At 39.6% G+C, this 15,545-nt stretch overlaps 1 protein-coding gene across 1 annotated transcript in view; it reads right to left on the bottom strand.

The window, feature by feature from the left end:
• Nucleotides 1–4,272: 4,272 nt before the first annotated feature.
• Nucleotides 4,273–15,545, bottom strand: part of LOC128381401 (carbohydrate sulfotransferase 15-like) — a 35,111-nt gene continuing 23,838 nt past the window's right edge. Inside the window, exons 4-8 of the mRNA XM_053341411.1 lie at nt 11,917–12,060; nt 8,411–8,567; nt 7,514–7,670; nt 6,149–6,296; nt 4,273–4,787 (exon numbers count right to left, since the gene is read on the bottom strand). Of these exons, the coding sequence (XP_053197386.1) occupies nt 4,588–4,787; nt 6,149–6,296; nt 7,514–7,670; nt 8,411–8,567; nt 11,917–12,060 (806 nt within the window). The 3' untranslated portion in view covers nt 4,273–4,587. The remainder of the gene's footprint in view (nt 4,788–6,148; nt 6,297–7,513; nt 7,671–8,410; nt 8,568–11,916; nt 12,061–15,545) is intronic.

The following is a 15,545-nucleotide window of genomic DNA, read 5'->3' as shown; positions in this document are numbered from 1 at the left end:
CTCTGCACCTTGTCTGCCTGTTATTTGGTTTGTGTAGCTGCTGTCTGTACTATCTCTTAAGGTGCTGGTGGGTGTGGCAGAGTGTCCTCAGCAACAACACCATCACCTGGGGTCCTGTGTGCCAGTGCTCCTTTAAAAAGCCTCTTGGAGCTCAGTTGCTGTGTCCTCTCCTCCCTGAGACACCCTTTGATTTTTGGTTGGTGTTTCTGCACCATACAACATTGCACCTACACACTTACTCACTCATGTGCTCACCTACTCTGTTGATCTTACTGATTACACATGCCACTGTTAGTTTGGGTTCTCCTCTTATGCTATTCCTATTTCAATAAATTGTTAATTGGCATGGCCATGCAGCCCTGTTTGAAACAAATGACACAACTGCAGGAGCACAAGAGGCTTGAGAGGACAGAGAAAAGACAGAAGCAACATCTGGTTTATCACATATTCCACTCATTTAGATTTGGTCTGATAGAAATAGCTGACTCAATAAATTCAGCCATATGGAGGCTTGCCAAAGCTAAACAGAGTAATTGGAACAAATAATTGGGATGCAAATGTGCATGAAAAAAAAAATGCAGTTTAAGAAATTTCTAAAAACTTTGGCTTCCCTTGACTATGGATGTATACCCTTCCAAAATATCAAATGTTTTAAAACATGGGCAACAATCTTTACAAGAGCAGGGAAAATGCAAACTGCCCAAACATTGCAAGCTGTTGATAATAGAAATAATCAGGGCAATCAGTAATCATTTGCCTTGCCATGTACCATTTCTATTTCTACAATATGTATCCAAAAGAGATAAAACTGCATAGCACTGTATATCACAAACAGATGTTTTGGGCTGAACCCTTAATATACCACGAATGTGGTAGGAGGGAAAACTGTGCAGGACTCTTTAATATCCTCAGCTTACTTTTGGTTTACTGTGTGTGATAGAAAAGAGAATAAACATGGCATAACTATTTTTCTCATCCAGTTTGGGATCTGTTTGTCGCCTGCATTCCTCGCCTGCTCTATCATCACTGGGCATGACTGGAACATGCACAGCTTCTTCAAATATAACTGGCACACTATGTGAACACTGAATTAGCATGATGTATTGCAAATGTTTGTTGCATTAACTTGTTTAAAAAAGGGCGTCTCATTTTCACTTAGCTTGTTTGACACAATTTTGGGAGAGTTACAAGCAAAAGATGTAGAGAGTCTCACTTTGTTGGTGGTCTTGACACTGACATCATTTTTTACCCTGACTGTACGGTCAAAGATCCTAAACTTGGGACATAACTTTAGTGACCAGGAACAAACATCCTTCACATTAAGTTGTCCCTCAATACAATGGAATTTCATTAAAGTTTTACTTTGACAGAGGGCTAAAGTGCAATAAGAAGAAAGAGCAGAGGAGTTGAGAGAGACTTGATGAGGAAGGAAAAGAAAAGTAGTGGTAAAGACATTGGAGAGAGAGGCCTTACTGCTAAAGCCTTCTTCAAAGCTTATCCAAACTGACAGAGGAGAAATGAACCTGGGGAGAAAGTTTCCCCCTGTCTCATCCAACAATCTGTTGGGAATCCCATCAAAGTGACCTAAAAAGCCCTGCCTCTGTGTTACAGGTCAAGGGACTCTATCAGCTTGTTGTCAGTATCTAGACATCTCCTCTTTCAAGAAGGAATGATCCATGCAGAAACAAGGATGACAGAGATCACTCTTCATATTCACAAATATAGGTGGTATTAGTTTAAAGCAAGTTCCGTTGAAGAGAGAAGTAAATTGTATACTGAAAGTGCTTAGTACACATTACCATTTATATTATATTTATATAACCCGTGAGACCCCTGGACCCTTACAATGGACTCATGATGGTCCACTATTTGGGAACCCTTGGTCTTAAGATTAGGAAAGGATAACTGTATGCTAAAAGCAGGTCCCAAATTGTATTATTTTGTTTAATTATATAACATTTGACATTATCACAAAATCTATGGGCCAAGCGGGAACTTGTAGAATTACCCACTTACACTACTGCACATATGCAATAGGCTGCACAACATAGAAACCTGCAATCCAGAAATACTTTTTTGGCTGAGCAATTCTTACTTTTCTGGACTGAATGGGTGACAATTTAATGCAGTATCCAGCTCTAATAATACATCTCTTGCAATACATCCATAATGCATCCATGGTTCATGATGTTGAGAAAATAAAAGGCTGATTTCTCAAGATAACAAGATAATTTATTACAAGTATTATCAGGGCAATTTTTCATTCTTGTGTTCTCCTCTCTGTGTCACACTCACATGGATAGATTAGAGGCTTTCGGGTGGGTCCTAACTTGGTTCATTGATTTTTTTTGAAGTATTTGTATGAGAATGATCACACCGAGTCTCATGTCCAACTATTTCCCTCAAGGTCCGAGGTACCCTTTACTCTGCTATTCTGCCTCTGTACTTCTCTTTTGCAGTGTGCATTCCTTCTGCTAGCATTTGCGAAGCTCCACCTCCACATGTATCCACCTGTAGGCTCTGAATCCAAGTTCCCCTGGAGTGAAGTATATTATCATCCCTCCCCAGTCCCTGCTGGGCTGAGCTCTGTGTATCCTTGTATATGATGAGGTCAAAGCCTATAGATGCTGAATACCAACTCTGTATTCACATTATAAATCTGTTCCACCTGGATTGGTTGACTGAATTATTATTATACTGCCAGACAGTTACTTAGACTGCCAGAATTAGAAACATACTATCATTTCCTATGACAAGTATTTTTTGGCATACTGAGGCCAACATTTAGCACAGGTGATGCAAATAAATGTGAAATAGTGGGATCAAAAAGTCTCTGGAGTTTTCTCAGCAGCAGGAGTTGTTCACTTTCCTGTGGCTCATAGTATTATGATATAGCACAGACCAGGATAAAAGAAGCTTTGACAATATTTGCGAATTCCAAGGAAATTGAAGTTGGTTGGAGCCTCTGATTGAAGCAGAAACTTTTCAGCCAGCCAAGATGAACCGTCAAAGTCCAAACAAAAAATGCAAATGATTTGCAGTCACATTTTTTCCCCCAGTCAGACTGTCTTGATTTCTTTCTTTGTAGTGATAAGGAATAGTCAAAGCTGCTGGCAGTATGAGGTTGTAAAGTTAAGGATATGCATTCTTGTTTGAAAACTGCTACTGTACAAAAAGAACGGGACCCAATATTGTTTCATAAATCTATGCAGGTTTACTCTTGATTATGAAAGCTTTTCCAGTGGTATTTGGGTCAATTTGTCTTGAAGTGAGCACTGAGGAGGAAGGCTCAGGGGCTGCCAGAAAAAGAGAGACCTAACTACTGATATGAGATCCTTTTTCTTGTTGAAAATTTAGGCACATCTTGCTCTTTAAGTACTTTAAATGATCCAGATGTTAGTGATGCTTGAAAACATACTAGTATTTTACTGCTGTAGTAAGTTTCTAAATGCCTTTAGTCCAAACTGCAGCTGTATATTCTTGAGTATGTTCTGCCCTCTGGTGTAGAGAGAGGGTATGTTACCACTTCAGTACATACTTCAGTATATCAGTATAAATAATCCTATTGTTTTCCTTAATCTTTCAGTAGTGCTCAGCCCATATTGAAACACATCATACTGCCATTCATTTGTTCCTAGTTATCTTTTACCCCAGGGTAGATGTGACTCTACCAAAAGTCTTTGTTTCAATTCCTTCATTTATTTGCTATATTTAATAGCCTCAAATCAAATCCCACATATTTATATTCAGCTTGTCACTAATTAGTAATTATTCAGTATTTGTCACAAATGTTCAACAGAAGTCAGAGGGAGTCATTATGATCCCAGTAATCACATGGCTGCCTTTCAGAAAACTGGCAACGTAGATTAAAAACTCTTTCTCTTTAAACTTTCAGTATCCAAATACAGTAAATCACTGTCTGAAGTCTGCATGTGAAGGCAGCTTTTATTGCAAACATTTAGCCTTCAGTATGTTTCTTACCATTGTCAACAGTCAGCAACCATACTGGATTGAGGCAATTAAAAGACTGTAACTGCATGTATGACCCAATAGAGGGTACTGTTGTAGCACTAATCGCTCCTGTTCTCATCACAGCCACATTGAGCTGCTCATTGTATGGTTCATTTAGTGTCTGTCCAGCTGTTATGGACAAAATGCAGAAAATAACAGTCACATATTTTCTTTTTTTTGAGGCCAACTAAAACCAAACCAAACTTAGAAACACAACACAGGACTCTGTTTTAATATCATTGAATTCACTATTTAATTTTGTACATCTGGTCACAAAAACAATCAAAATCTGCCAACATTTCTCTCTCACACACAGACACACACACATAGACACGCACACACACACACACACACACACACACATACACACACACACACACACACATAATCACCACATTCTCTTGTGCTATTTTCTATCATTAATTCATCTCTGCTTTTATAACTTAAAAAATAATTTAAATAAAAAAACATTGATTTTCATGGGCACTTGAGAGAGATGAAACTAAAAATGAAGGGGCTGGCTGACATGTCAGTGGTTTTTCTTTTTTTGTTACTGAGTAAAGGGGAAGGGGATGTTCAGAGTTTCGAGTTGTTCTCCCAGAGGAAGGAGTCATTCCGCAGCACTTTGGCCAATTTCTCATTGAAGGGCGTGTAGAAATCCCTCAAGATCTCTTTAGTGAGGGTCAGCATGGGTCCTAGGTTTTTGTCAGCTGGCCTCCTGGTGTTTGACGCAGGACTTCTTGTGATCTCTGACTCAATTTCTTTTGTCAGTGGCCCTGTAAAACACACACAAACACACTTAACTCTGAGGCACTTCTCTCTTTTCTGCAGCTCCAAACAAATGGAACAAAATTCAGTCAAGCAATCTGACATGTTGCTGTCTATCAGCAGTGCTCTCAGCACCGTTTCCATCCAGAAGATTTGAGTCTCTAGGAAGTAATTGCACCTTTGCTGTTGTCGGCAGCTCTTTGAAAAGCTTAGTCTGAGCTTTGGGGCAATTAAACTGTGGGATACACCGCACTACAGGGCAAATTTGACTGTCGCATAAATACACTGGCCCATTACACCAGTAATCTAAACCCCAGGGAAAGGCTGCTTGATACTGAAAGTATGGCAACAGTAAGAAAGTTCAGAACTGTATCTGAAAGAAATTTAATTTCCTTTTCCACAAGGGCTGTACATGACTTAAGTGCTTAAGTCAACATAATTTTCTAACATTCGGTATGCAGTTCAGGTCAAAAGGTCATGCAATGTTTCATTTTACAAAAAAACCCAAATTATTCAGTTATTCAGTACTTTTATTTCTTCCTGCAGACCTCTTTAGCTGAAACATATCATTGCAAAACTCAACTTAGTTTAAGCATAAAGGATGTTTGCTGTTTTTGTGTTTGCTTTCAAGCTAAAACAATCAATCAGTCAACAGTCAATCAATTAGTTAATCAGCAGAATACTAAACATTACCATGTTGCAGCCTCTCAAATGTGAGGATATGCTGCTTTTCTGTCATATGTGATTTTAAACTTAATGTCTTTGGGTCTTGGAATATTAATCTAAACAATTTAAAGAAGTCACCTTGAGCTTTGGACATTTTAACAGGCATTTTCACTTCTTTTCCAATTTATTATAAACCAATTAAAGCATAAATTATAAATTGAAAAAATAATTGTCATATTAATCTAGGGCTGCAAGTAGTGATTATTTTCATCATGGATTCATCTGTTGATTATTTTCTTGATTACATTTTTAATGGTGAAAAAACACCCACAGCTCAAAATGCAACCTTTGTCCCATCCAACAGTCCACAACCCAAAAATATTGAGTTTACTGTCACAGCAGACTAATGAAACCAGAAAATATGTGTATTTTAATAAACTGGAAAAATAGTTTTTTTTTACTCCAAATTATTAATCAAATATCAAATCAGGCAATTAATGTGATAATGACTAGCAGATCCATTAGAAACGGTCTGTATCCAAGCCAATAATGATCCTGTGTTTCAGACTAGTGCACGCCAACTGCTAATAATCACAGTCAATGTAGTTTAACAATGTGTTAAATAGCTTTGGCTTTAGTAATTATTGTATATAGAACTGATCAGAGTTCACAGAAGGATTGACTACAGACAATGCTCACTCACCCAGGTTAAGGAAATCAAAGACTTTGTGCATTGTATATTTCCTATTAGAGGCATGGTCTTCCAACCTCAAGACCAGAATCTGTTCCCTGCTGAAGACAGTCAGCCAGTCCATCAAGTACACAATGTACAGGCCAACCTGCAATCTGACCTGTGGAAACAGGAAAATCAATGTTATAAAACTGAAAAAACTTCCTCGACGGAGTTTCCCCTGCAATCATAGACTTACATCACCTCCTGCCAGTGGGTCAGATACTCATTTTGAACCTCAGCATGATGTTGTTTTCTGCTTTCTGTCCATATTTGTCTCTACATTTTTCAATTTCATACCACAAAATTAATAGTGTTGACATGACTAGCCGATGGACTACAATTTTGATAATCAGTTAATTACGCTTGTTAAACTGGATGTGGCAATATGAAAATGTTGCCTTCGGCTCTAAGATTTTTTGAGAGCATTTTTCACTATTTTTTGACATAATGATATATTTATTTTAAAAAAAACTATTATTAGTTGCAGATGAAAAATGAATTGCCCCCTTGATCTTTTGTATGATTTCACCAGAGCATTTGCAGGTAGCCTAATTGTTGGATGGAAATGGATTTTAGTTTCCCATGTGGGGTCATTGCAGAACTGTAGGCGTAAACAGAAGACCCTGTCGCAATAAATGATTACAATCCAAGCGAGCAACTCTTCCTTTTGTTAAATCAATTTGGTACAGTGAAGCCCAATTGTGCACTCATGATGGTGTTTATTCGTATTTTCTCCACAGACTCCATTCTGAGCTCTGAAACTTTTATCATAGAGACACAGACATGAGAGACCACTGTGAGGGCAGCTGTAATGCTTTTCACATGGTCTAATAACTCTGAGGAGATATTAGCGGATGGACAATTAGGCCAGCGGCAGCGAGTGAGCATGCTCTCAGAGGACCATAAAGCTCGTCAGTGGCAGTTGGAGTGGAGGACCTCTGAATACAAGGCAGCCTGGAGAGAGGGAGCCAAAAGAGGATGGGCCAGTTTCCTCCTCCCCCTCTCAGCCTGTCTACCCCTGGGCACTGTGGGATAGGCTGGCCAGGGGCCCAAACACTGGGGCCCTGCACTGCCTGATACTAAGACTTGGTCTTTTTTGTGAGTAAGAAGGAAGTTCACACCACTGCAATGCTTGTTAGTTTGACAGCAGTGCCAATCCCTTTCATAAAGTCTGTCCTGCAAGCTCTACCATGTGCTAATGAAGTGCGGATTTCACTCCATCTGCCTTTCTCACTCCTTTTCTATTTCCTTCTTGCCACCAGCTAATACACTGGTCGCTAAGTGCTGGTTTTCTGCAGGGCTGCAAGACAAAAGCGGGGAAGGAGGCTCACTCACCGGCATGGCATTGTTGACAGTGGTGTTGTACACACAAGAGCGCATTGTGTACTCCGTAAGGCACCCCTCGAATAACTGCAGTGACTCTGACACCTTCTCGTGGAAATCCTCTGCAGACTTATTGGCAATACCAAAGTAAAGGTAGTCAGAGTAGAGCCTGCGGGACAACAGATGTAGACCGTAAACAAATTTAAACCTGACACACCATGACATTTCACTTTTGTTGGACACAGAGGCTGTAAGATTTATTCATTTTTGCTTCTTATAGATATATTTTTTAGAGGCATGGTTTAAATCATATTTTGTCTTTCCTGCAGCAAAAACACATACATGGATTACTACAGTAAACATGGTTGCACTTGTCTAGAAAATGCCTCCAGTAGAATAAAGTGAACAGAAAGTGCTAAAGATGCAAAGTTGCTATACAATTCAAAACTATAGGCTACATTTCTAATCCTGTTCCCACAAGTAAAAAGTATTAAAATATTGAGCCTTATGTATTGTTCTGATGATTCAGTAAATCTGTCAATATAATAAGTCAATAACTAATATAATAAGTCTAGTGCTAAACTATTATCTGATTCAAAAGGAAACATGAGCCATTTAGACTCTAGTTAAAACAGAATGGCTCGCAGGCAAGCATTCAGCAGTAAGATCACCATGCGTCTGATAGAGGCGTCATAATGAAACTTATGAGGCAACAAATCTGTAACAACAGGTCTTTGTTTCCTATAAACGGGGAAAGTGTCTGTCTATATCTGCAGTGTAAACACTCCTGACTGAGATACAAAGGTTTCAGTGTGAGTGTCTGAACTGTTCTGCATTGTTTCTGGCATTTTAGTGCAAACACGTAGTACAGTTGGAGGCAGCAAAATCACACACAGAGATCACTCCTACCTTTCCACCGGGTCCCTGAGCATGATGATGAAGCGGGCATCGGGCTGCAGGGCGTGGATGAAGTCTTGGATAAGGAAGGGAGGCTCTCCCTCTGTATTGTTTTCATAGAAATACACCCAGGCGTTGTTGTCCCACATGGTGGACGCGCTGGCTTCTCCTGCAAAATATACCCGCAGTAGTTCAAATAGAAGCATTCACACACAGCATCAAACACATACAACTATGTCATCACGAAAAGAAAAATAAGGATGCAGTTTAAAGTGATGCACTCACACTTTGGCGTTGAACATGAAAGCATCATTTTTTCCTGGTTTTCACTGATGTTTTTTAAATAGAAAAGAAATGTCAGATTTTTTTTAACAGCAGCAGCTTGGACCAACCTATTTCCTTTTTTTTTTTTTTTTTTTTTTTTTTTTTACATCCCTGTGCATCAAAAACAACTGAGGAATGGAACTGAAGAAACCATTTGGTTGTGATGTGCAAAGTCTTCTGAGTCAGAGTCATATAGTTGCCCGACTGAGCACTTGAGCAAAAAATGCTTTACAGAAAAAAAAAAGAGAGAGAAATGAGGGGAATAAACAGAAATTAATTGCGCCACATTCCTGCTAGCAAAGAAGCGAATGAAGGGTTATGTAAACACATACACTCCCTGATTTGTTTCTTTAAAAAAAACCTAATCCTCAAGTATGTGGAAGCATGTTTCAACTTGTTTACAACAGACACAGCATCTTATCAACACATCAAGTCAATGACATTAAACATTTCTTAAGTAATTACAAAAACAAAAAAACCCAACAATAATTATTTATCCAGTTGTGAAAATTGCAGAATGAGTGCACTCCACACACTGACGTCACTGGTGCTCATAGCAAGTCAGAGGAGGTTGTTTCTCAAACAATTCAAAAGCAGAAACTTTATCAGGCTGTGCTGAGAAATGATATCCAGGATTCATAAGGCTGTCTGTGCCTTCATTATCCTCTTATCTTTGAAGTGAAACTGTGATGTATTTGGAGGGAACACAACACGGGCCTTATCTGCCTCCCTTACCCAGAATGATGAGGGCCTATTTTCTGTGATGACAATGGTGAGAGTGAAACAGGATCGCTGCTAATGCTGTTATGCCTAAAATGATACACACTGTGATCAAGTGTATTTAAAGGCCTCGATGTCAATTAAAGAGCTTACTTTGCTGCACGGGGAGAGGCCATAAAAGGGCAAACAAATTGTGGAGCCTGACCAGCGTGCTTCTGGTGTTTCACAGCGGCTTGGTGTTGGCCGGCAGTAGAGAAGAGTCAGAAGCCCAAGATCCTGGCCACAGGCCTGCACCTTGCTGGGCTCTCGCAGGGCATGGTGTGAATACTGAGCGGGGCTTTGGCACACTCCCCCCCTTAGAAGGATTATTTATTTAAAGAGGGAAACAAAACAGGGCGGCATGCTAAGCTTCGCTCAATGCACCAACTCAGTCCAGTGTGAAAAGGCTATTGTTGAAAACTTAAATCAGTTCTTCTTTGCAGCTGAGCAGTTCTTTGAGATCGTGTTTGGACGACGGGAAAAGACAGAGACAGATGGAAGCAGAGGGACTGGGAGCAGGATATGCAGATAGAGGAAGGAGGTTTGTAAGACTTCTCCACCCCGCTGCGGATATTATTGCTGTCCTGACACAAAAAAACAATGATTCCTTTCTACAGCACTTCAGTGAAGTGGTTAAGTGAAGCAGAAGGAAGTCTAGTATTATTAAGCTGTTAGAGCTTCTCCATAGGACTGAGTCACAGGCTCTCTTAAAACATCACCATCACTCACTGGAGTGAGAGTGGCTGCTACAGAGCAGCCCCATGTTTCAGCTTCACTACCTGCTGCTTTAATAGCAGCTTTGTAATATTGGGGGCAAGATTACAAGTGAAGTTCCAGGCAAATGTCAGGTCACCCTGAGCCAAATGCTATTGGCTGCAGCCTGACAGGGGCACAGAGTAATGTCAGTCCACGTTCCACACACAGATCATAGTGCTGATATATGACGTGGGTAACTAATATGAAACAACAGATGGAGGAAAGCTAAACCTGTCCTCTGACATGTCATCCTGACCAAACCGGAAGGCAGAGATTACACAACAGGAAATGTTTGTGGAAATAAAACTGCTGACAAATGTGATTATCAAGGTTACAGAGTGTTCTACGTGTTATCATTTGTATCTGGTGGTCTTGGCTTATATTTCATGTGTAATTCTTCAGATAAGCATTCTGTAATACATCAGTAGTGCTTCATTGGAACAGACAAATGCTAATAAGGAACTTCCTGTAATAAGGTTCACTGAGTTTCATATAATCCTTTGCTTAGTTTTCTTAGTGTGGACCGGGGTTGGGGGAAGGTCAGGTTTGAGCTGGATTCATACTTAATGCAAGAGGCATTGTGGTCTATGTAAAGCGTATGTTTTTGATTTTGTTGAGTTTGATGACCTCTGAGGTTGTTGATAACATCAATGCAACACATGATGAAAGCTGTCCATGATCTTCACACTAATTAAATCCTGTACTAACTGTGTTTTCTTCTTTCATTCAGTTTGTAACTAGGAGCAACAATGTTAAAGGTTTATTTTACGTCATAACTGGGCAGAAGACTATTGCCTTGCAGTTGACATGTTTACTTTACATTGATTGCAGTTAGCGAAAGATGTCCTTGCTAGATGTCCGTTACTGAAAAGACAACTGAGCCTTTCTTCAATTTGCTGACAGTTCTTTAGTTCTCAAAGTTGTATGTCTATAGATCAAATGTCACATTTTTCAGTAGGGACATATCTATTTATGTCATAGCCTATAGTGACTATGTGCTCCTCATTTGTATATTGCTTTGGACAAAACCTCTTAACACACAACTAGGATTCCATCTTTCGGGAACTGGTAAGTTTCTTAAACGTCTTTTACAGGATTGTTGGCATCAGAATTGGAGTACTCTATATTAAATCCTTGGTGACAGAGATGAAAAATACCAAAGGGAGCACCACTGCCAAGCACACATCTTCCACTAGCCTCCCAGGAAAAGTTAGTCTCTAAAGCCAGGAACTTTCTGTTACAACCATTCTGCAGTTAGCCAGTAAAAAGAAAATGCAGCGAAACACGTGGACAGACCTTTAATGTCATGATTTAAAAATGTAAAAAGCAGAGCGCTTAACACAAGGGATGGAAAAGGAGAATCATTTTTGCAAGTTTTTTAAAGAACATTTGTGGTAACGCTTCCTGTCCTCTTGTCAATTCGAATCGTTCTGGTACCTCTACCAGAACTTCTGAAGATCCCACCAATCAGTCAAAAAAAATGTAATAAACATTTAATAAATAATAGATTCCTTTGCATGACTTTCAGCTTCTTTTAAAGTCAGTGATATATTACTTTAAAATTCTTCACTGACCATTACTGAACAGAAGGAAAAGTACACATGACGAGTCTACACAGTAAGTTTGTACTCAATGTACTTTATTTTCCATGAATGAGAACTGACAGGCATTTGGCTTACCTATGATGATGTCTGGTTGGCTGGGGGTTCCACTGGCATTTGCTGTAAGGTTGCCTTGAATTTGGTAAGCAGCCTGATCAAACAAGTCCAAGTAGTCTTCCACTGGATAGCGATCATGGAAGCCCTCACTCAGACGGATGATACCTGGTAGAGGAAAAAGACAGACAGGGAAGGTATTGTAGATACACTTCTTGGGGTCTGTGTCTGGCTCTGCGCTACCACGTCTTATATTTTATTCAAAGTAGAGAATGACTAACACTGTGTTTTTCTCTTAAAACAGCTACACTATAAACAAAAGAGGGTGGGAATCTGCAGCCACTAGATGGGTGTGTATCCATCAATAAATTCATCTTGTTTTCATCCCTGCCTGCTCCCTCCTATCCATGTGTTTGTGATCACACTAAAGGAGGTAATTTTGAGATTCGGTTTTGTCTTAACTGCAGGGTGACCTATTAAAATCCAAGTTCAGATCCAGTCCAAAGTCAACAGGGAAAACTGTCCCCACTCACTTGTCAGTGTTTCCAGTTAAGGGCCGATGTCATGTTAGTGCTTTGAATGCAGAATGTGTTTTCCATCTGAGCTGCTGTGGTCTACAGCATAATTGCAATTTACAAGGTAATTGTGGAGATACAGTGTAGGATTTAGGAGTATCCATGCAGTATAGGGATAATGAGGTGGCTCAGGCGTCTGTTACTTCTAGTAATGCTTTGATGGTGTCACAGAAAAAACACCTTTCTCTAGTTAGCAGGAAAACATGATTAAAAAACTCTAGTAAACTCTCCAAACACCAAGCCTGCATCATTATTCATCCAGAACTGTCAAACTCATTTGAGGTGCTGGCATGTATCGCTTCAGGGGTTTTTTTTGTTTTTTTTATCCCCCTTGCCTTTTGATATGAATGAAGCGTCACACAATTTCTAAATAGTCTCTGTTTCCTGATGGGTAATGTATATGGTAGACACATCTGCTTAAGATTCAAACTGCTCTCCTCTTAAGAAAGTTATGTGGCACAGCTCGCATCAAATCACCTTTTCACCGCATCGGCTGAGTGGAGCCTCCAGGGGGATGAAATTAATACAAAACAAGACCATTTGAATTTAGAGTGTTCTCAAAGGATGTCTTAAGAGAAAAGTGCTGATTATCAGTGCACACCCCTAAGTGCAACACTAGAAGGAATATAGAATAACTAAGGAGAATGGCCACAAAGATAAAATAGAATAGGGAGCTAAGGGGGACAATAACAGAGAAGGGACCTATGTCCTTAGGATACAGCAGCATTTGCTGCTACGCAACATCACAAGTTGCAGAAAACATGAGCAGGAGGCATACAAATTAAGGCAAACAACTCATACACATCCACAGCTTTATGAGGCTCACATCATTATCAACTTAAACCAAATACAACACATTAAAAAAAAAAGTATTGCATGCAGATTGATCAATCCACCAATTAGGTTTTATGAGTCTAAGGAGGATTAAGGGCATAGTCAACAACTGGATGAACTTCAAAAGGATTGCTTTGATTGCAACCGTTAAGCCTCTTTTGATATCTCTGGTTTGAATTTGGATGAACATTTCAGAAAATGTGGCCAAATACTGTACAGTATGTAGCAAGCTAGACAAGTATCATGCCAAAACCCCAGGTGCAATTATTAAAATTATGAAGTCATTTTTAGACAGATAGCTTGTGGCAAAACAAAATGTATGCATCAGTCATCGCCGAGCAGAAGAATAGTGCTCCACAGTGAGAAATCACCATGAAAATTGAGTCCTCATGCCGCGCTGGTGTGATAGTGCAGCTGCTGTTCTTAAAGGAGAATTATGAGATTATCTACATGCAGTATGTGCATGTCTTTCAACTCAGTATTAAGTCATTATCTGATCTGCTTTCGATTTCATAATCAGAGCTGACTTTGAACAGAGCCATCAGTCGAAAAGCAGATCGGTGCCCGACAGTTTAACTGCTGGTCTTCACTCTTTTTTTTCCTTCCTCCCATACTCCCTCACAAATGAAGACACACATACAGTAAGTGACAATCACACACACTGGCTCACACTCCTGATGCCTGCCTCTTGAGCTGCTGAAGATTCTACATTATTCATCAGTCTTAATGGCTGTTTCAAGTATAAAAGAAAACAAATAAGCATGTAAGTATTGGGGATTTGCTTCATTTTGGCTGCAAAACATAAGACACATTTAGAAACTAGCCTACTTAGAACTGTTACTGCAAGCCACTGCTTACAATAACCATAAAATCATTTTTCACATCTAGAGGGAGAACAGACTGAAGATGCTTTTTTGTCAAATTGAACCAAACCAAGAATGCAACAAAGCATCTGCAAGTTAAGTAAGGGTTGGATTTGTTTAATTCAGAGGGTTCTACAGTCCCACTCCCAGATCTCGCATGAGTTTTAAACCCATCTGTGGTGGTGTGGCGGTTCTTTTAACATCACAGATGCACACTGAGAAACAGACACACATTGGCAACCACACATTCGGGCCTGCTGAACACCACACGGCCAGATGCCTGCTGTGAAGCGGCTCTTACCTCTCGGCGCACAGTCTGAGGGTTTATCTCTTTGTTTGAGTAAATAACATATTACCACCTGTTCAAACTTCACAAAAGCCGACGGCGTTAACTAGGATTGTGGGTTTAGGCTGTGTGTGTCTAACAAATTTGAACTGAAACAAGTCAGTGATTTACAGATAACATTAACCAGCTAAATTGGCAAATATTTCCTAAAACTACAGAGAAAAAAGCAGCTTGAAATATGCCCCTAAGAGTTTGTAAAATATGCAATAGCTCCTCTAAATAATGAAATAATATCTATCCAATTTAATGATGGCTCTGTTATTCCTTTAAATGAGTATAAAATGAGTATAAAATCCATGGTGTGTGAAGGGGGGGCAACAAGATAGCTTTAAAATAAAGCAAGAACTAGAGAAGGAGCTTAGGGAAGTAAAGTTCACCATGGTGGGGAGATGTTTAAAAAAGGAGTGCAACATCAGGTTTGCTAAACAAGAGCAGGAAACAGTGCACCCACACAAGTGGGTTCAAAGCGTGTGAGGAGGTTTCAGATGTCGCATTTTCTGTGTTCTTTTCAAGTGGTTTCTACCAGACAGAAAAATCTATGTCACAGATGATAGTGAAATCCTGTGAGTCTAGATTCTTCTGTGTATAGTCCTAGTTGAGCCATTAATGAGCGCCATCACTGCTTGAGCTCACCCATCTACTGTATGTATCACGATGGGGAAGTTTCACTGGCAGGAGGCTGATGGCAGTGTAAAAAAGCACACGGGAGGAAAAAAGAAGAAAGACAATTAGCAGTCATAATGGTGAATGAGGCAGGCAGTAAAGATTGTAAATACACCATTAGAGCTGTAAATTTGAGGCTAACAACTCTCAGTTAGAAAATAAACAGTTTAAGTTCATTCTCATGCACAGCACAAGATGGGTCTTGAATATTCATTTCTCGGTTAATTGCATTGGGAGATTGAACCGCGTGCATCAGAGAGACTTAATTCATGTCACATTCAGGGCTCACATCCAACTAGGCTTCATATTTTTTTTAAAAAGAAGAAAAAAATAAGACAATTGGAGTTATTGTAGAAAAATCTCAGTTTGACA

This window comes from Scomber japonicus, chromosome 20 (assembly GCF_027409825.1).
Source record: "Scomber japonicus isolate fScoJap1 chromosome 20, fScoJap1.pri, whole genome shotgun sequence".
Lineage (NCBI taxonomy): Eukaryota > Metazoa > Chordata > Actinopteri > Scombriformes > Scombridae > Scomber > Scomber japonicus.
This window is presented reverse-complemented; position numbering and strand designations above follow the sequence as displayed.